A 21043-nucleotide genomic window follows, 5' to 3' on the forward strand; every position below is an offset into this window, starting at 1 on the left:
ACCAAGAAAATGTGGATCCCAAACATAAACTGTTGATTACAATTTTATATTCTATCCATATATAATTTGAAAATAGGCTTAAGTTCCTTTTTTACTTGTCCAAATTACATTCTTATTTCCCTTTTTATAAGAGAATAATCTTAACATTATAAGCCTCAAATAGTGAAAAAATTTCCTTGATTGCTGCTATGTTGGGTGCATGGTAATGAAAATGAAAGGAGTCAGCCTATTATTATTATTATTATTATTATTATTATTATTATTGGGTGCTAGCTCATCAAAATGATGACCTTTTCTAGTGGAAAATTAAATCATTTTTTTTTCTTAAAAAGAGGATTTTTATCTTTCTTTATTTTGGAGCTTTTTCAACAATTAATTCATTACCACCGAAATCTCATGCATCAATTGTCAACGTTTTCATGTTTCAAGTACAAGGGGCACTATTTTTTCCAATTTTAGCATATCTCCTGTATTTCTAAACGGCATATTGATTCGAGACATTTTATAATATTTTTATACGTATCTCCAATGCTTAGAAAATATCACATTTAAATAAAATATATCTGATAGTAGTAATTTTATATTTCGATTTCCTAATTTTACACTGACATTTTTAAACTTTTCACTTTTACATAGTTTAGGATAAGAAATTGGGTTATTTATAATTAAAAAATTGAATTGTTGGTGTAAACTTTATCTTTGAATAGTAGATTTCCTCCCAAGGCATTGCTTGCCTAATTAATCAAAAATGCCTTTAAGCATCATTTTACAAATTACATAAACTAAGCACTTCATTAACAACAAATAGAAAGCTTTTTTTTTAGAAAGCTAGAGGGGAAAAAAACAGAACTATAGCCACAATTTTCTTGTTTTATTTTCATTTTCTTTAAAGAAAACTATCTAACAATAATAACACAAAGACAAGACAAGGGTCCGCTATGTTGTATGTGTGTGTATAATATATAAAATTTATTTATTTTTTTTTTTTTTTGGCCCACTACTTTCTTTTGTGAAGTCTCTCTCTCTCTCTCTCTCTTTTTTTTTTTTTTGTTCATTAAAATTGGTAAATATCCATTTATGGATAACATAAAAAGCTCTGCTTTCCAGCCTTGCAACCACTGCTCATCACTAAGGAAAGACTTTTATCAATTCAAACCTCCTCAAGCAATAGCCTTGCTTTTTCTTTTTTTCTTTTATTATGCTGTTATATTTTTCTGTTAATTTTGTATTTTTTTCGTTAATATATAATTATTTGTACCAATATTTTATCAAAGTTAATTAATTTATTCATTGACTATTTTGTCTTTCTATTTTACCAAAGTTAACTAATTTATCATATATTTAATATAAAAATATAAAAAATTTGATAGAAAGATATAACATTGTAGAAAGACGAAAAATTATAGGGACAACTATGTATTTTTAAAAATGCAAAGGCAAAATTATGTATTTTACAAAATACAAGAATAAAATAGTTAATTCCTTTTTTTTCAAAATAATTTTTCCTTAATTTTATTCTATAAGAGAGTGATTAAATGATAATTATGTTATAAATAAATACATAATTTTAGAGAGTGAAAGCAAAGACTAAAAATTCAAAGTTTAGTTCTCACTGGCAATTGCCAACTGTATTCCCTTGTATTTTCTCTCTTTCTCTCTCTATTACACTACACAACACAACACAACACAACACAACTTCGTCCCGCGAATCTCGCTTTTTCTAAATAAAATTTATCAAAATCCAATGAATCAGCTTTTCTGTCCAGCTTTGGCCATGTCACCACCCTTCTAGGAACGGTTAAACTTGAAACTTAAAGACACCTTGAAGAAGAAACATTTGCAATATACTCACAAGAGAACGCTGATATTGCTCTACGTCAACGGCAATCGCCGGTCCGGCCGACTATTCACGTCGCTATGGAAGCCTCTGGCGGAGGAGGAGCACCAGCTGACATTGTCGCTCCGGCTGCATTGCTACTAGAACTCGTCGGGGAGATAATCGGGATGTTCGCCGGAATTGGAATCATCGACCGTGATCTAGTGTTTAGAAAGGATTGTATGGATCTGGTACGGAGAATTTCTTTGTTGACGCATTTATTGGAAGAGATTAGAGATTACAAAAGTGAATCTGGTCCGTTGGATGCGTCTAGTTCTTGTTCATCATCTTCTGGCAATTGGTGCTCCGATCTTTTTGGGGCTCTTCAGGCTGCTAAGCGTCTTCTATCGGTTGCTGCCACTTTCAAATCCAATAATAATTCTGTAAGTGGAAACTTTTTTTTTTTTTTGTACAGCTTAATGTGTCATTTCTATGGATTTAGTTGGGTATGAACTGTGAAATTCTAATTTGGTGTTATAAAACTTAGCTTTAGTTGAAACTCTACAGTTTTTGCTCAACTTGAATAGTACTCAGCTGGTAATAATTTGCATGCGCATTTCTGTATATATTGTTATGATTATTTGGAATTTACTTGTGAATCCCTTTTGAATTACCATCACGGAATACTAGTAAAAAAATGAATCCTTTTTGAATTTTGCTTGGAAAATATTACTTGAAATTACATTAAAAATCAATTGAATGTAGATTGGTTCTATTAATCTTTAGTTATTGAGCCTTTAAACCTCTGATCTTACGTTGATGAGATTCTAAATTTAGTATTTTCTTTGAACAAAATTATAGAAGCAAGGAAATTTTGTATAGTATTTCTCAATTCTATGTTGTTAAGCATCATATTGGATCTGTTGATGGGTAACCATTGGGAGACGAACATTTACTTCTTTAGAGCTGTTCCAACCTTGAAGCCCATTATTGCTGAAATTTTGCTGTGTTCATGCACATTCTCTTAAAAATATATAGGTACCTCTCTGAATTTTGTATGTATATTGACTTAAGGATGGAGCTGCAAAGAAAATTGCCTTCCAATTTCAATGTGTGACATGGAAACTGGAAAAGGCATTGGCTAGCATACCGTACGATCAGTTTGACATCTCAGAGGAAGTACAAGAACAGGTATGTGTTGAAAACATATGCGGATCTATGGTCTTGATGGAGCTCAGCGTTAATATTTTAATCTTTCACTAGGTTGCATTGGTAAGATCACAGTTGCAAAGAGCCTCAGAAAGATATGGGTCAATGAATTCAAGAGTAATTTCTTTTACCTTAACTGCTGATGCCATGGACAAAGTAGTTGATCAGGCTCAAAAGGGAAACAGGCTAACAAGGAGTGCACATATTGAGAAAACTTGTGATTCCCATCATGAAGTTTTGGAAAAGCTAGACGCTGTTTCTGGAAGTGATGGGTCAAAGAGCCATGCTGCAGATCAGGTCATCAGTGAACCAAGTGAAGTTGATCAAAGCAAGAAAAATAATTTGGCTTGCAAGAATATGGAAGACTTAAAGAAACCTGATGCTCCCATAATTCCTGATGACTTTTTATGCCCTATTTCTTTGGAATTGATGAGGGATCCTGTAATTGTGGCAACTGGACAGGTACACTTTGGAACCTCAAACCCCATTTTAATGTGTGCCTATATGTTTTAAATAAATTTTGCTTAAATTTCAAATCTCTTTCACTTTTATTATGTTTGCCTTCTGATTAACCTCTTATGGTTCTGTAGACTTATGAGCGGTCTTATATTCAAAGATGGATAGACACTGGCAATGTAACATGTCCGAAAACGCAGCAAAAGCTTGAACACTTGACACTGACTCCAAATTATGTTTTGAGAAGTCTAATAACTCAGTGGTGTGTGAATCACAATATTGAGCAGCCAACTGGGTTAGCAAATGGGAGAATAAAAAAGAGCGATGGATCTTTTCGTGATGTAAGTGGTGATATAGCAGCCATCCAGGCACTTGTCCGCAAGCTCTCAAGCAGGTCTTTTGATGAACGCAGAGCTGCTGTATCTGAAATCCGATCCTTATCTAAAAGAAGCACAGATAACAGGATACTAATAGCAGAAGCAGGAGCTATTCCTGTTCTAGTTAATCTTTTAACTGCTGAAGATGTATCAGTACAAGAAAATGCAGTTACCGCAATTCTTAACCTCTCTATATATGAAAATAACAAGGGACTGATAATGCTTGCTGGTGCTATTCCTTCAATTGTCCAAGTTCTCAGAGCTGGGAGCATTGAAGCAAAAGAGAATGCAGCAGCAACACTTTTTAGCTTGTCACTTGGTGATGAGAACAAAATAATAATCGGTGCATCGGGAGCGATACCTGCTTTGGTAGAATTGCTTGAAAATGGGAGTCCTAGAGGGAAGAAAGATGCTGCAACTGCCTTGTTCAATCTGTGCATTTATCAAGGGAACAAGGGAAGGGCTGTAAGGGCTGGAATTATCCCAGCATTGTTAAAGATGATCACAGATTCAAGAAATTGCATGGCCAATGAGGCGTTAACAATTCTTTCTGTTCTAGCTAGCAACCAAGATGCTAAGGTTGCCATAGTAAAGGCTAGCACTATACCTGTTCTCATAGATCTATTGAGAACGAGCCAGCCACGCAACAAAGAGAATGCAGCTGCCATTTTGCTTTCCTTGTGCAAGAGAGATCCTGAGAATCTTACCTGCATAAGTAGGCTCGGTGCCGTTATACCATTAATGGAGCTAGCTAAAAGCGGCACTGAAAGGGCCAAGCGGAAGGCTACTTCGTTGTTGGAGCATCTTCGAAAGCTACAGAACTCTAACAATGGTAACTGAACCAAAAAGCTTGATTTTTCATTAATTTTTTTGTTTCTTTTATTCTAATTATTTGACAATGATTGCCACACCCACACCATTCTATTATATAGTGTGATCCTGAGAACATAAGCATGAGAGACAAAGTCTTTCTCATTGCTCTTTGTATTTATTTCCTTCTTCATGCGTGTAAAAATTACAATTGATAATCTGTTTGTCATGATAATATTTGATTAATTAAAGATTTCTTTTCTGTCTAATAAATGAATGTATTTCCTTTCATAATCCAGGAAACTTTACATGGGTTTATTACGCATAGTTGATATTGTTTAAAGTGAAAAGTACTTGACTTTCAAAAGGAAACCAAAAAGTACCCATAGTGGAGAAAATATTTATTTTTTCATTTTTTTTTTCTCCCTCTTATGCTTGAAAAGGGCAAAACGTAAAAAATAAACTAAAACATGAGTGGATACAATTTAAAGATACAAAAGATTGTTAGTGGGTTAGTAACACACTAACATAACGCATTTTGGACCGCAAGTGAGTAAAATCTCACACTAAAAGTGAATGCAATGATTATTTGTTTCAGCTTAATGACACTTGTTGAATTTCCAATCATTCAATGATAAGAAATGAACTTGTTTCTCTAAATTAAATTAATTCATTATTTATTTAAATTTACTAATCAAATTTTGTTTAAATGAAAAAATTTATTTTTAGAATTGATTCAATGAATTATGTACCATATTAGATGAAAAAAAATAAAATTTTGCTACATTATAAAATAACACTATTTACTACTTTATTTACTACTTGATATTCTTCTGCAATCAGCTTTCGATATCTTTCTTAATTAAACTCAGTAAGATAAGTGAATTCAAATTCATTATTTAGCTTCCAGCCTAAACAAATTACTCCTAAGCGAAGGATCTACACAGATAAACCTATTGTATTAGAATTTTGAATTGTTTGTAACATTGGAGGTTAATAGTTCAAATTTCGAACTGAGTAATTGAATTTTAAGTCTTTTTTCCATATTGCCTACCAAACATAAAATAGAAATTTTTACTCTCATAAAGTCGCAAACAACTAAAGCTGACTTTTAGTAAAGCAGCCATTAAGCACGTGATTGACCATAAATAAAACTGTCATTAAAATACTAATCATCTAATTTAGGTTTAGTAAAATCTAACATTATTAAGTAATCATAAAAGGTACAATTAAGGTACAAAAAAAAATTATTTTTTACTTTTAAGTTTCTAGAGAATAATAAACCTAAAAGTGATAATATTGGTATTGCATGCCTCTGTCTTCTGCCTTATCTAGACAGGCTGCAAATTGCAAAATGGCCAAACAATTATTTATGGTATATCAACCATGTCTGCAAAATCAAATCTCGTATATGGGAAACGTGGCCAATATATATTTCAAGAAAAATAGGATACCATATCAAGAAAAAAAAAAAAAAAAGTGATGTGGATAAACATCAAGATGTTGATCGAGTCTTTTTCAATTTTCTTATGATTTCACATTTATTGAGGACAAAAAAATACAGGCAGGCTCCGACAATGTTTGTTGAGACAGGGATTCAATAACTGTTGTCGAATAGGAAAAGGTTATATGATGCCTGCCCTTGTTTATGAGCTCTCAAACTGTAGCACCATCGTCTGCGTTTTCCAAATAATTTTTTCATTTTGTCATTTCTCCATAGTCTTTGGATTGTTCACACTTTGAAATGTAATTTAATTTTTTTTTAATTAACAAAATGCAGCTAATCAATTTATAATTTGATATTATAAATCAAACTGCTCGTATTTTCTTAATTAAGTAACCTTTTCAATTAGATCAAAGCAATATCCATAATTAATTAATGCTCCCTTGTTTCTAGAAATAACATACCAAGAAAATATTTTATTTTCCTATTGAAAATTGAAAATTAAAAATTAAGTCAGTTTAAAGAAAATAATAATGATGACTTCTGGTTCTTAATTATCATTATAAACACAATTTTTATATTAATTCATTGAAGTAGTCAACTTATTGGCGACAACTTAATTTCACAAATTTGTATTTTTTTTTTTTCTGAAAATAGGAGAAACAGTTTAATTTTCAAGTCAAGTGATGATAATATTAAGTCCCATAAATGAAAATAAAAAATAGAAGAAAATTACAAGAATTAACAACTTCCAAGTTGATGAGCGGACTATCAATTTAGACTTGGTTCTTGATTTCACATTTCCGCACATGCTAATATTGATGAAGACCGGTATCAATTAGTAAACACAAGAATTAAAAAATTAATGTTAAAAGAAGAAAAAGTACAGAATTATCAAAAACAGTAAAAGGGACATTAATAATTAAAAAAAGACTAGAATTAAAGAAAGTTTTCGTCTACCATGCAAGAAAGAACAAACTACTTTTCAATTTTTCATCTCAAAATCAATCAAATACAAATACGTGATGAAAAGAGTCAAATTTCACATGTCTATCCGTTGAAAACTCAATCAATAAGGATTTTGAATCCCCGCCGCCGTGATTATCGTTAATTAATTATCTTTTTTTTTTAATTAATGAAGTACATGTTTATTCTCCACCCATCACGGGGTTTTTGGAGCCCATTAGTACACATTTCCCACGTCCACACGTTGAAAATGATATCATATATATGTATTTTTGCACATGTATAGTTGTTGTAATAGCTAAGTAATTAACAGAATTTTCTTTTTCTTTTTTGCACAACTCATATTTCTAGTGCACATGAGCACGGTTTTGAATCCGAATTGCTATTTGGCAATTTCGGAATTTCCAATTTTGGTTCGTCCGGTTTCAAATCAAAGTCGGACAATTTTTTTTCCTTTTCTAATATTTTTTTTAATTTATTGGAGGTCTTTGTAGATCGAGATAATTCAAAATGGAACAATTATTTTCTTTTTCTAATGCTTTTTCTAAAGTAGTCTTCCCTTTAACTCACCAAATTGGTTAATTAATAATCAATAATAAAATAATAACAACAACAAATAGTATTATCGGAAAAACTAAAAGAGTTCAACAAAAAGTTTAAAATTGATTTTAAAAAATATAATAAAAAAAAACAAATTGAGAGTTTTTTTTTTTTTTATAGTCTTTGATTTGACAATTCTTATTTGTGATTTCATACTCATACGATGCTATTAATTTCGATTTTCGCCAATTTAATTTTAATTCAAAATCAAAACGTGAAGATATAATTTGTAGTGTGAATGGCTTTCTTTGTGTGGAATGAAAGAAATGATAAAAAAATATTAAAAACTAACCCGTGATATATATAAAACAAGCACAATCAAATATTAAAAAAAAAAAAAAATCCAAAGTCTAGCTAATTTTATGCAGAAACCGAAAGCTTACGTGCTGTATTCCGTTTGTCAAATATTCTAGCAATTTTCAAATATTTGCCTTCTTTGTTGACTAATGACTTTCAAAGGAATCCATGTCCTTATCTCTCACCTTCCCTCCCGTACTCTTTATAATTATAAGCCCTACCCAAATTCACAACTTCATACCACTGTATCACCAACCTTCACAACTATGGGAAACACTTTAGGAGGCAAAAAGACTGTCAAGATCATGAAGATAACCGGTGAAACCTTCAAGCTAAAAACTCCGGTGAAAGCCGGTGAGGTTGTTAAAGATTACCCAGGTCTTGTTTTGTTAGAATCAGAAGCAGTTAAGCATTATGGGATTAGAGCAAAACCTCTTCAACCAAATCAGGATTTGGTTCCAAAGAGGCTTTACTTTTTAGTAGAGTTGCCTAAGTCTCCAACAGAGAAAGTTGCAAGAAGGGTTCGGTCTGGACCGATTAATATGAGCGCTAAAGATAGGCTCGAAAGTCTAATGTTGGCTCGAAGATCGGCTTCTGATCTTTCTATAATTAAGAATACTTCTAGCAGTAGCTTTGTTTCTGATGAAACAGAGAAAAATGGGCATGAAGAGAGTGCAGTTAGGGTAAAAATGAGACTACCCAAAGCAGAAGTTGAAAAGTTGATGAAAGAAAGCAAAAATGAAGCAGAGGTAGCTGAAAAAATCATGAACCTTTATGTGGGAAACAAAGAGAAAAAATCTAATGATCAAACTAAGCTTTCGAAGACTTCTGTTAATGGAAGAGTAACTAATGAAGAAAGTGTTAAGGTAAGTTTTCTTTCCCTTTTTCTTATTTGTTTTCTCTTTTGTTTGTTCTTCTTTGTTTTAATTGACAAATTTTGGAATAGATTAATTAGTTCATTAACTAAAGAATTAATTCTTATTATTATCAATTAGGGTTGACAACATTGTCTCCTTATTTCGTTTTGATTTTTTTATATTATTTTCCTAAGAGTTGATAAAATAACGGACATTTACACACAGTAAGAGTCCATTTGTTTTTTTTTTCCCGTAATTTATACATTTTTACACCGCTCTTCATTTTTTATACTTGCTTATTTCTTATTTCTTAAATATATACATCTACAAGTCAAAATATAATATAATAGTAAATGCCTATAATACATCTAAAGTCGAATTCTGTTTGCCAATGTTAAAATAGAAAAAACATATCTATTTCACTTGCAAATTAAAGGAAAATAAAAACAAAAATTAAATTTTCCTTCTTTCTCTTAATACAAATATGTTATTGTTTTCCTTTTCTTTTTTTTTTCTTTTTTGCTAAAAATTGAAATTTGAAAAATGAATATTTGGTAGAATTTAGTAGTCAATGATTCAATTTGCATATGGTCTAATGAATAAATGATGGCATGCTTAAATGGAGATGAATTATTCTCTTCCCTTCACGTGCATGCTTACAAAAGTTTATTGCATATAAAATATTAGTCCTCATTTGGAGTGATTAATAGTTAATTAGCCAGTTAAGATACGAATATATATATCTTAACAGCCTTCTGCCTGTCCTTAATTACTTAAAGATATTATTAAATATTTAATGAAATAATAAAGCAACCTCCAACATACAGTGAACTGACATATTCAAATTCCAAAATCCAATTTTCTATAATTTTTAACCTTCTGGAAACTGGTGAATCTTAACACGTGCAAGCAATAATTTTTATATCGATCCTCGTATTCCATTTGACTCTTAATTAAATGTTAATTACTATGTTGAAAAAATTAATTAAATGGTAATTTAATTATATAACAATCACTATTTTTTTTTTTTGTTAGCAGAAGCGAGTTAGTTTCTTGCCAGTCAATGAAGGAGAAATGCAAATAGCTGTGGCTTCTTATTAGCAAAATGAATATTAATACAATATATGATGAATTACTCTCAATAAATTGTGAAGAAGAGTGAAGTAGTTGGATCTCCAAGTTTTTGGAATGCTCCAAATTCCACTTGAGCGTCTAAATCTGGATCAATACCAGCAAAGACAAGATCATATATAAATTGCATTCTCTCTACTTCAGCCTTCAGCCTTCAGCCTTCAGCCTTCAGATTCTCATGTACCAAGCTCTTATTTTCTTGTATATACAAAACCAAAAAAAATGGAGTTTTCAGATTTTCGAGGATTATGAATTTAAGAGCATGCAGTGGTGAGAGATGTAACCCTTTGACATATCTTTTCACAGTGACTCATAGGATGATAATTTTAACTTTTATTACTTATAATTGTTTGTATTTTTTTTTGGTTTTCACTCCACCATGAAACTTTCTTTTTGTTATATAATAGTTTATAATGTTTGGTGAACTGTAGTAGAATACAATGTGATATAATTAAAAATATTTTAAATATTTTCTCAAAAAAATCTAAACATTACATTAGAAATGTTTTTAATATATTATATTATGTTTCACTGTGACTAATCAAATTTAGCATAATTTTCTTTTTATCCTTAACAAAATCCTTACTTATAATTATTGATGCTCTTAGCCTCTTAGTATGTCATAAATTAAAATTGTATAAAACAATATAATGGATCCATAAGCTTAGATATACATTACAAGGAATTTTTAATTTACTTGATTTAAGGAAAAATTATTATTTTATCCTTGTATTTTGTCTAAATATATGATTTTATCTCGATACTTGGAAAAATATATAATTTTATCCCTTTTTTTTTTCTCTGTCAATATTTTTAAATGAAATGATCCATTATTTGTATAGTAGCCTAATTAAAGAAAGAAGGGGAAAATGCTTATTCTGCTAGCCGTTTCATTCTATAAAATGGATTGTGCCAAATTCTCCTCTTGTATCTGTAACATAAATAACATTTTAAACAGAATATCAAATAAAAAATCCACTCTTAACTAACAAATTGAAAGACTTTATCATAAAGTTTCCCTCAATTTCCCTCCTTTTCTCAGTCTTTCAATCTCTACCATCAGCTTAGCCACTAAAGATTTTTTTTTTTTTTTTTCTAAATTAGGGAAAACCTGACTTTGTTTTATTTTTATTTTTGTTTAACGAGTCAAAAAGAAATGGACTTCAAGTAAAATCAGACAACATTTCCTTTTCTAAAGATTGAAACTACATTTCCTTTTCTAAAGATTGAAACTTTTTACATCCCCAAATTGGAGTATTAACATTTTTTTTTTTTTGAAATTTCTAAAAGGAAAGTGAAAGAAATAAATACCCTCCCTTTTCCTTCCCCTCCTAAACATGAAAAATTAGACAAGAAAAAGAAAAAGAAAAAACAGCAAAGGGGGTTCCTCCATTTCCCCATTTAGTATTCAGGACCCTATTTCTCACTAACAACTGTGTAGACGTTGCAAAATAATCACATTAAAGAACCTTCAATGGGGTGACTCTTGCACATGTATAAAAATGATGTACAAAGGCCTCAACAAGGAATTGGGCTAACTTTGCCCATACACAAGTTCTCACTTTCCTCCGCTTACATCTCTATTGCCTTATTAACCAACAAATGACTTTTCAATGGAAAGAATACAATGAATTTGTTCATGAAGACCATTGATCAGGAACTGTGAGAAAATATGAAGTCATTGCTTTTCTGAATCTTTTCTTGTATTGTTTCGGGGAAATAATCGTCGGGGATGCATTTTTCGGACCGCCAAGAATTCCAGATGCCTTAACCCATGTCTCTAAATGTTTATCCCATGTATATTGTCTCATGAAATCAATGATACCTAAAACAAGCTCCTTTCGCTCATTGTCTACTCCAACCAGCAAAGAGTAGTCCATAACATCAACAGACTGTACAAAAGTATAACAAATATGTGAACAACAAATACCAAAAAAATTAAAAAAAAAAAAAGAAAAAAAAGTGTGTTTTTGATTCTCATGTCTCTAATAGTAAATTTTAGAAACTTTGTTATCTTACCGCCAAAAATGATGTATCATTCCATATTGCTCTCTCTAGGCTTCTCTTCGCTTTGCTTCCTAGAAATATGGGCTCTGTGCGTAGTGTTTCTACCAGGTTCATATCTAACAATACTTTGTTTTGCCCGTTTGTATCTGGATTGTAGCGGGATCGAGCAGAACCCTTAAGATCATAGACCCTTGCAATACTTCTCTTAAAAAAGAGATTTTCCATCACCATTAGATCCATTTTTGTTTCCTTCCCACCTTTCAAGTGCTTTACAGTAACCTGCCGTGGAAGAATGTACAAGAACAATGAGAAAAGTTTTACCTGATACATACCAAGTGTGATTGCAAGTGCAGAAGAGCCTAACCTGATAAATACCAAGAACTTTGGCAAGGCAAGTCGGACTTCCTGAGCTAAGAGAATCTGTCAGATATTTGAAGTATTCTGATGCAAATTCCTCAAAAGAGTCTAACTCAGTCTTTTTGACTTGTTTTATTATGAATCTCTCGTCCAATGACTTGGCAAAATATACATTGCTTTTCCCCCCTTGTGCACTCCATCTCTGGCAGCGACTCAAGGACCGTATAAAATCAACTTCACTGGGGCAACATTTCTTCCTCAGAGAATCAAACTGCTTAGCAAAATAACAAGTGACAGAAAACTTTACTTTGCCTCCAGCACTTGAAGAATTATCGCCATAAGATATTGTCAAATGTGGAGATCTTCTGGAATCCATAGATAGTGTACCAATGGATGATGAAGGATCTTCAGATCCATAACTTCCATAACGGATATAATCCAAGTCTAGAGAACCAAAAGACTGCCACGCCGAAAATGTGGAAGTTGCAGAATCATCCTTGCAGTGCTCATTCACACCCCAGTCTCCTTCATTCTCATTTGACTTGTCAGCAACCCAATCTTCATATTTCTTGGAACTGAGGGCATATGAAACTATACTGGCAGGATCATCATCATACACACCAACTACAATATCATTGTGGCTCCGTTGAGGAAGCAACAAACGAGCTCCTCCAGTCATATGATACAAAGAAGAGGTAAATGAGGGTGCATAGCTTGGCAATAAATTCAATTTCTGAGCCTCCAATGGCAATATTTGAGAATAAGTCCTCATCGTATTTGAAGTAGGATCTCTAACCATACTCCTGTAATCTCCAGATGCATGGAATGATTTGAGAGTCGACAAGTACAATGAAGAAGGAGGCAATCCTTTCCGGATTCTTTCTTGGATTCTCAATGCAGAGTCGAAAGAGTGAACTCTTACTGGTGCTACCATCCTTTTAAGTGGAGGATTATCACAAATACTTATCTGCTTAATAGTCCCAACTTGGAGTGCATCCGTCTGAGATGCATGGTGAGATTGAATTTTTGCCACAAGTTGATCAGTACCCGTCCATGCAGAATCAATTCTGTCAGATAGATTGGAAGCTTTAGAAGGGATGTCATCAAAGCGTGTATTATCTACTGTAATTTCCCCATCAGGATGCCCTTCCTCCTCTCTATTATGATGATATAAAGACAACACAGAATCTTCAGTAACAAAATGTTGAAGGGACAAACTATGCTTATGCTGCTCTGAAAGCAGGTCATTCCCAACATAGTCTTGTGGTTTTGAATAGCCAGGGAAATTTTCTACTTGATCATCGTCAAGCTTGCAATCCTTGCAAGATGATTGGCTTGATTCTTTCAGCTGTGCATTATATGCATCCCTGTGTACAGCCTTAACAGAATTTGTTTTTAAGAGAGAATCCAATGAATAAAGCTGACGATCCCAAGCATGCGAATTTATTAGAAGAGCCTGTCTCAAGTGATTAAGTTCCAGAATGTCTAAAGTTGACTGACTCAGATTTGAATTCTCCATAACAGCCCCATGTAGCACACCCTATTTGCAGAGGATCTCATTAGAATATTCATCAATAAAAGATAAAAAAATACAAGGGCAGCTTTGCGCTGCAGGCAATTTAAAATTGCCTTACAAGATTTTACACGCTAGAAATTTTTTATGACAATGATTCATACATTCGAGAAGTTTTTTCGTGTCCACTTACTATGTAATTATCTCTTTCCTTTCTAACTTGATCTTTTAGCTCCATAATGTGATTCTGTAACTCGTTCATATCTGATAGCTCACTTCCAAAAGACTTGCTTCTCTGTTCCATGCTATCAACTACATCAGATATCTCTGCATAGAAGGCTTCCACGTTGCCCAAAAGCTGCATAAGAAGACAAGCTCTTAAAAACAATGACAGTAAACGAGAAAACATGCACAAATTAATTCCACAGCATGTATCTGACAAATGAAATCATGCAACAACCAATCTCAGATTCTAAAAAGCACCTCAGCTGCCTCTTTTGTTATCCACTCTTGCTGAACATGGCCATTGAATTCAAGCACTGATGGCGGCAAATGAACATTAAGAATATCAATGGGGGAATAGCGGAAGAATGCAACCATGTTGCCAAACCTGTCAGATGAGACTTCCATTGATTACCAAAATTAAACTCCATAGTTAGAAAGTCATTTAATTCTAAAACTAATGGAAATTACCCATAGAAACGAAGGCAGTCCCTCTGCAATGAATGACCACAGGGAGCCACACGATTAGCAGTTGCATGGTTGGAAAAGCTCAGCTCCAAAAACTTTCCAAAAGAAAGTCCCCAAGCTGCATCTGACATAACCACTCTACGGGTTGCTGGTGGGACTCCATCTATATGAGCACAACGAAGGCACCGATGCCACATCCATATCTTCCCATCTCTTTCCCCAGATAACTTTACAGAGGAAAGGGATCTAACATTGATCGTAAGATTTCCCTGCTGGTGAGAGTAACACAGTACATGTGCTTCTGCCGGCTCCTTACAAGACCTACAGCAAGATGCCTGGTAACAAAAAAATTCCTATTTAATATTTAAGATTCAAATGCATAGCAGGGAAACACTTAAGCAGAAAGAAGACATCCATAATGAATCACCTGATCAAACAGGTCATCACGTAGATATCTTCCAAGTGGCTTGTCAAAAGATCCATAGAATTTTATGCGCAGGAGTCGAGAGCGTTCACATACAGTTCCTTTTGCTACACAGCGGCTTGAAAAAGAGACTAATATGCTCTGGTTAGTGTCCGTGGATGAGAAGTATTCACTAGAAACTTTATCTCCATTTATCCTCTCAGATTTTGTTAATTCATGAGTCTCCCCGAGTTGCCTTTCCGCTTGCCCAATGGCATCTTGCAAGTCTGGCAGTGAAAGGTGTTTAACACCAGAGAGAGACACCATAGGCATCTTCTGATCCTCAAATTGGCTTAGAGCAAACGAGTCCAATCTCACACAAGACACTAAATCATTGCAGCAAGCATCGGAGAGTGGACTCGCATACCTATGATCCGTGGAACCAGGAAAAAAAGGAGGAACAGTGCAAGTATGTATGTTTACTAATGTTTCTGATCCTACATGCTCTGGTTTGTGATCCACAGGTCCCTCATCTCGGGCAGAGGCATCAGCTATGGCAAGGCAACCCATTGATGGGATAAGCGAAATGGCATTATCAGTTGCAGTCTTCTCTGGTATGGCAATCGAATGTTTAAGCGTCATCTTAGGAAGGCTGGCACCCTCATCAGCTAGGAAGGAAGTCTCAAGGGAGAGATGATAGGCTGCAAATACTGCATATTGAATCACATGCTTAACCTTCTTTAGTTCTTCACGACATGTGCCCCTCAGCAAGACCTACAAATAGATGACCAAGACTTGATCAGAGATAGAACGAAGTTCTGAAACTTTTCCACTCACAAATTCATAGAGCAGAGATGCAATATCAAAAAGATAACTGTTGACACAAAATGTACTCAATATGATGGATAATACAGACCCCATGAAAATGGATGCTTTATTACACAGTTCAGGAGTCAACAGAAACAAATCCAAATAAGCCATACTCCATCTCTGAACATCAAAAACACATTCATACCATGATAAGAACATAAATAGAAAAGCCACGCCTATATGTTTTAAAATATTGTCCCCTCTAAATTCATGTTGAGTGAGAATCCATAATAATTTGGCATATTATCCACTACCGTGCATCCTAGACGTCGTGGACATCCTTCAAAAAACATCAATGTTTTAGATGGCTTTTTGTTGAACTGATTAGCAGTCTCGTGTTCTTCAGACACTCTCTCTACTCGGAACAGTTCACAGTGCCCCAATCGCGTTGTAGAAATGCTGTAAATGGATGGACTAATAAAAGCGCCTGTGCACCGAGCTATCCTCTCCAGTAAAGGCCTTTTCACATTGGGCACCAAAGAAATTTCCTTTGCCAATAAAATATCTTGGGCATATGGAGATACACTCTTCTCTACTAGCAGAACATTTGGGCGAAAAGCCTCTATCTTTGAGATAATCATATTGAGATGATTATTTTCCTGAGCAAAAGACAAAAGTTCAGAGTATCATTTCAACTACTCTTTCTATCTACCCAAGAATGGACAAAACAGCACATTAATGAAGTTACCTGTTGCACCAATGTATTAAAAGAAGCCAACTGATTCTCAACACTCTGATATTCAAGTGCTCCTCTTAAGAGAAGTAATCTGGGATTTTTGTATTGTGTAGTCATGCGCTTATGCTTTATATTTTTTGTACAAACTACCCCCTTCACAAGGATGCTGCAAGTGAAAAACAAATTCATACAACTTAAAGATTCATGGCATAAAAATGTTAAAGGAAAAAAAAATTGGAGTACAAGGAAATAGCATCTCGAAAAGGTTATAGAAATTATACCTATCACTTGGACTTCCTGATGCTATACATTTAACCTTTACATAATCAACAGGATCCATACTGCCTCCTCTGCTAGTATCTGGTTTCACAAACTTTGCAGCTTGCCATGCTATTGTTGTAACTATGTCAAGCCAGTCCTCACCACCATCCTCTTTCCTGACTTTGATACCCTCCCCTTGTAAAAGCTGGGATACAAGAGCCCTAAAATGCCCCTGTATCACAGCTCTGAGAGGCTCCTTGTTGCCCTCATTGTGTTTCTCCTTTGCTGGCAACATGCTAAAGAGGCTACTAGTGGATGAGAACAATGCACCAGAATCCCCAATATCATCATCATCATCATCGTATGCAAAGAAATTACTATCTGCCTCATCATTTTCATCCTCTGGATGTGGGGGGAACCAGATACTACCGTTGCTTTCAAAATCCAATGGCTTTTGAGACTTGTCAAATTGGTTATGCAACAGTGACACATCATCGGAGTAATCATCAGTATTTTCCGGATCCTCAGTCTCTTTGTCAAGCCTTCCTAAAATAGCCACATTTTCTTGATCAAAGGGACCATCAGTTTGAGACAATGGACTTCCTTCTTGTTCACGCTGTACAGAATGACCAACTCTATAGGAAGCAAAATTAATCCTAGAAGGGCTGTCTAAAGGACTTGATCCCACTGACTTACAACCGTAGAACTCAAGTCTAGCACTAATACTACTTGAATCTATATCTGAAACATCATGACAGTATTCACTTGATGGGCTGTAAAAGTGCTTCCCAGAATCATCTGCCTCATCTTCATCACTCCTAAATTAGTACATATACACACAAAAGGCATGAACAGACGATCAAAAAGGAAAACAAAATATAAAAGCAAAACATGCGAAAATTCTAGTGTACCATATAGGACAGTGAGAATCATATATGAAAAGCTGCATCAATGATTAAGCTCTAAGTGCAAAAGAGGCGCAAGTTGTCTGGGCTCCTACCTTAATAAATAATATAACCCACAATAATAAAAATAAATAAAACTTTACCTGCTTGGAGAGTGGTGAATAGACACGGGGGATGCGTGAGCACTAAATGAGACCATACTCCCGGTTACTGCAAGGGATGAATACCCACAATCCCGGGATTCAAGATAGTGGGCAAGACGATCAGTCTGGAGTGATTCACCACTAAAAGAAGGGGACGGAGGCTCAGGGCTCTCCCTGGGAGACTCCGACGGATGCACTTTTTCACTATTCTTCCTCCCGCCTTCATTTTTCACACGAAAACCAATACAGAACTTGCAGGATTTGATACCCTCCCTGTATTTACTTTTCACATCATCGGATTCAATAACCACAGCAGGAGATTCATAGCCCCTAGCACAATTGACACATGACCACCTACCACAACTTTGGCAGCGGTATCCATTGAAAGGCCTAGTGAAACCTGTATTACACTCGCAACACATTTTGATACTATTATTCGGCATATCAAATTCACCAGACAAAGAAGATGGTGATAGATCGCTGACCCCCCGAGAAATCCAAGACTTAACCTTGTGTAATAGATCTGTTAGTGAAGTATCAGGTATGCCCATAGAATGCAAAAACACCCAACAAGAATTACAACCCAGTTTAAGCCCCAACTTTTACTGTTCTTCTTCTTCTCTGTAAATTTATTATGATATATATATGTAAAAGAAAAGCACCAAAATCCAATAACAACAGTTTTGGTAGAATATAATGGTATAATGAAGGGATGAAAGATTGGTATAATGAGAACCCAGAATAAAATTGGTGGGTGATCTAGGATTAAATGTTTTTCCTTTTTTTTCTGTCTTTGTTTTTTGTGGGTTTAGTATAATTGATGAGATTTACTGTAAGAAAGGGAAACAAAATCCTCCAAGAATCACAAAATATATCCAAGGAGGAAAACCCCACTACTAAATAGATTCAAATCTAACACTATTTACACCAAAATCTCTATCAATAGAAGTAACAAGATTTCCGAGCAGCAGTAACAACAACAGCAGCAGAATTATAAAACATTAAAACTCAAAACCCTCTAAAATTTAACCGATCCCGGATTCATCAAGAATGCATCCGCAAATCGATTCAAGCATATCACAGAGCAAGAAATGGAAGAGAAACGAAAAATTGAGAAAAAAAGTGAATAAAAGAAGTAAAGAAAAGACTGTGACGAGAAAATTAAATACGGGGTAAAATGAGGATCAAAAGAAGGAAAAGGAGGAGTACGGAGAAGGTTCCTTTTCTTCGGGAGTTTGCACGCATCTCTATATCTCTTCTCTTCTTCTTCTGCACTTCTTCTTCTACTCCTATTACTATTCCCACCACCATCTTTCCCGGTTTCTCTACTTTCATTTCTATTCCTATCTCTCTCTACTTGCCCTTTTATTTTCTTTTTTACTATATTTTTTTTCCCTCACATTAAAGCAAAGCAAGCACAGACTCCCTCTCTCTCATCTCTTTTCCATATTATATACTTAATGATTCTGTATTTTCTCTTTCTCATACATCTTTTCATTTGGATTAGGGTTTTTAGATTCTCTCTCTTCTTCTCATTGGCTGCTTTTTATTAATTATGTTTTCAAATTTAATTAAAATATTCTGTTAGTTGTGTAAGCATCCTTTGTTCATTGGTCAGCCATCTCTCTCTGTAATAAATACAGAGTTTTTTCTTTTCTTTTCTTTTTCGGATTAGGGAATTAGTGTTATATTAAATGGCACGCTCAGTCAGCTGCCTGTATTTTTTAAGTACATGGATTTTGTATTTTACTGTATAGTGTTTACAATAAATTAATAGGATTACAAGACATAAATTACTCTCTCACTTCCATTCAATTTCACGATTTTTTACATTAAACTAAATATTTTTTTTTTAAATTGAGGTGATTTGTTATTTTCTTAATTTTTATAAATAATTAAAATGTCAAGATTAACAGCATGGTTAGAATAGTTTGTAACATACTAAAATATTGAGTCAATGCTCAATTTATTTATAATTTAATATGAATTTTTCATAACGCTCAAATTGAAAATGGTTATTTAAATAGAGTGTTAAAAGTGATTATTAAGGTAAAGTTTCTCTAAGAGTGAAAATTTTAATTTTTTATCGTTTAAATTTTATACACGAATTTCTAATTTTGTACTTTTAAATCTCAACTTCATTGATAAAATTCACACCGAAATAAAATCTTTTCTCCTTAATCCAATAGCTTATTATTAAATAATGAAAGAAATTTAAAACTGATAAATCAATTGAATAAAAAATTGAGTTCAACAACCGGGTAGAGTCAAATTAAATTTAAATATTAAAAAAATTGGCCCCACTCAACTAAATACTATCCTTAATTACCCATCAGGATTTTGGCAAATTTTCTCGCCAGCTTAATTATTACCATTAACAACTAACGACCTCTTTTTGATGAGCGTGTATTCACGCTCTGTTCACAACGTCTAGAAAGAAAACTCTGAATATACGACTTGGGCGGTCTGATTTACGGATCAATCTACGCCCGGGTTTTGAATCAAATCCGTATTACTCATAGACCTTTCTTCGGGTTTTTTTTCTCAGTTTTGACTAATCCATTTCTTAATTTTCAAGCCATTTATAGTTTTCTTTTCTTTTTCTTTTTAATTTTAAAAAATGAGAAACATTTTTCCTGAGATTTGCTCGTTGCGAGGGAAAAAAACTGTAATATTAAAAAATATTATCTATAAAGAGTTACTCTAGTAAATCATACTTTTTTCAAATAAAAAACAAATAGTAAATCATACATGAATTCAATCTAGGCCTCTATAATTTCAAAATTTTAATCCGTAAAGAAATATTTACGGGAAGGTACTCTAAAAAGAGTGTGGGATACTCATAAAAAAATATATCGATAGACCACATTTAAAACTAAGGCTATAATTATAATTTAACAAAAAATAAAATCATAAGTTACCAAAATTTCATTGACCGTTATAGTCAAAAGACCAAGCGTTACAAGTCAAAAGAATATATTCTTAGTAATGTTTAGTTGGTAATGGATATCTATGTTAACCGCTTAGTAATCAATATCTGTGTTCCTCGCTCAGATGTTAACTCGCCTAAAAACTATATTCTTAGCTATAAAAAATCTTGCTTTTTCTATATACACGCTTGATGTATTCTATTTAGTATTATCTCTGTTTCATAATACTTGTTGTATTTGAAAATTTAAGTCCCTTAAAAAATCATTAAATTTATCTAGATTACAATAAATTATTGAATAATTAACTATATTATCCTTAATTTTA

General features: G+C 33.5%; 3 protein-coding genes across 3 annotated transcripts; 2 read left to right on the forward strand and 1 right to left on the reverse strand.

Moving 5' to 3' along the window:
• The first annotated feature begins 1596 nt into the window (after window positions 1-1596).
• Window positions 1597-4941, forward strand: LOC105634046 (U-box domain-containing protein 11). The gene is made up of 4 exons (XM_012216810.4): window positions 1597-2259; window positions 2891-3007; window positions 3080-3487; window positions 3616-4941. The coding sequence occupies exons 1-4, from the start codon at window positions 1918-1920 to the stop codon at window positions 4696-4698; spliced, it is 1950 nt and encodes a 649-aa protein (XP_012072200.1). The 5' UTR covers window positions 1597-1917; the 3' UTR covers window positions 4699-4941.
• A 3161-nt stretch (window positions 4942-8102) lies between these two features.
• On the forward strand, window positions 8103-10321 carry AT17.1 (plastid movement impaired protein). Its single transcript, XM_012216811.4, has 2 exons — window positions 8103-8841; window positions 9871-10321. Exons 1-2 carry the CDS (start codon window positions 8125-8127, stop codon window positions 9931-9933), a joined length of 780 nt encoding a protein of 259 aa, XP_012072201.2. The 5' UTR covers window positions 8103-8124; the 3' UTR covers window positions 9934-10321.
• Window positions 10322-11401: 1080 nt separating this feature from the next.
• Window positions 11402-19223, reverse strand: FAB1C (FORMS APLOID AND BINUCLEATE CELLS 1C). The gene is made up of 11 exons (XM_012216812.4): window positions 17789-19223; window positions 16761-17558; window positions 16492-16645; window positions 16058-16402; window positions 14958-15707; window positions 14534-14865; window positions 14324-14450; window positions 14034-14198; window positions 12335-13867; window positions 11983-12249; window positions 11402-11855 (listed from the first exon to the last, which is right to left on the reverse strand). Exons 1-11 carry the CDS (start codon window positions 18337-18339, stop codon window positions 11601-11603), a joined length of 5277 nt encoding a protein of 1758 aa, XP_012072202.1. The 5' UTR covers window positions 18340-19223; the 3' UTR covers window positions 11402-11600.
• Window positions 19224-21043: the final 1820 nt, after the last annotated feature.

The sequence above is a fragment of the Jatropha curcas genome, chromosome 11 (genome assembly GCF_041381405.1).
Source record: "Jatropha curcas cultivar XTBG-Jc1 chromosome 11, XTBG_Jcur_1.0, whole genome shotgun sequence".
In the NCBI taxonomy this organism is placed as follows: Eukaryota; Viridiplantae; Streptophyta; class Magnoliopsida; order Malpighiales; family Euphorbiaceae; genus Jatropha; species Jatropha curcas.

Excerpts from the sequence above, each read along its gene's own strand:
- LOC105634046 (XM_012216810.4), top strand. The coding sequence starts at position 1,918 with ATGGAAGCCTCTGGCGGAGGAGGAGCACCAGCTGACATTGTCGCTCCG. Across the intron at positions 2,260-2,890 it reads TCAAATCCAATAATAATTCT|GATGGAGCTGCAAAGAAAAT; the intron begins GTAAGTGGAAAC and ends TATTGACTTAAG. Across the intron at positions 3,008-3,079 it reads CAGAGGAAGTACAAGAACAG|GTTGCATTGGTAAGATCACA; the intron begins GTATGTGTTGAA and ends ATCTTTCACTAG.
- AT17.1 (XM_012216811.4), top strand. The coding sequence starts at position 8,125 with ATGACTTTCAAAGGAATCCATGTCCTTATCTCTCACCTTCCCTCCCGT. Across the intron at positions 8,842-9,870 it reads CTAATGAAGAAAGTGTTAAG|AAGCGAGTTAGTTTCTTGCC; the intron begins GTAAGTTTTCTT and ends TTTTGTTAGCAG.
- FAB1C (XM_012216812.4), bottom strand. The coding sequence starts at position 18,339 with ATGGGCATACCTGATACTTCACTAACAGATCTATTACACAAGGTTAAG. Across the intron at positions 14,451-14,533 it reads GACTGCCTTCGTTTCTATGG|GTTTGGCAACATGGTTGCAT; the intron begins GTAATTTCCATT and ends CTCATCTGACAG. Across the intron at positions 11,856-11,982 it reads ATGATACATCATTTTTGGCG|TCTGTTGATGTTATGGACTA; the intron begins GTAAGATAACAA and ends ACTTTTGTACAG.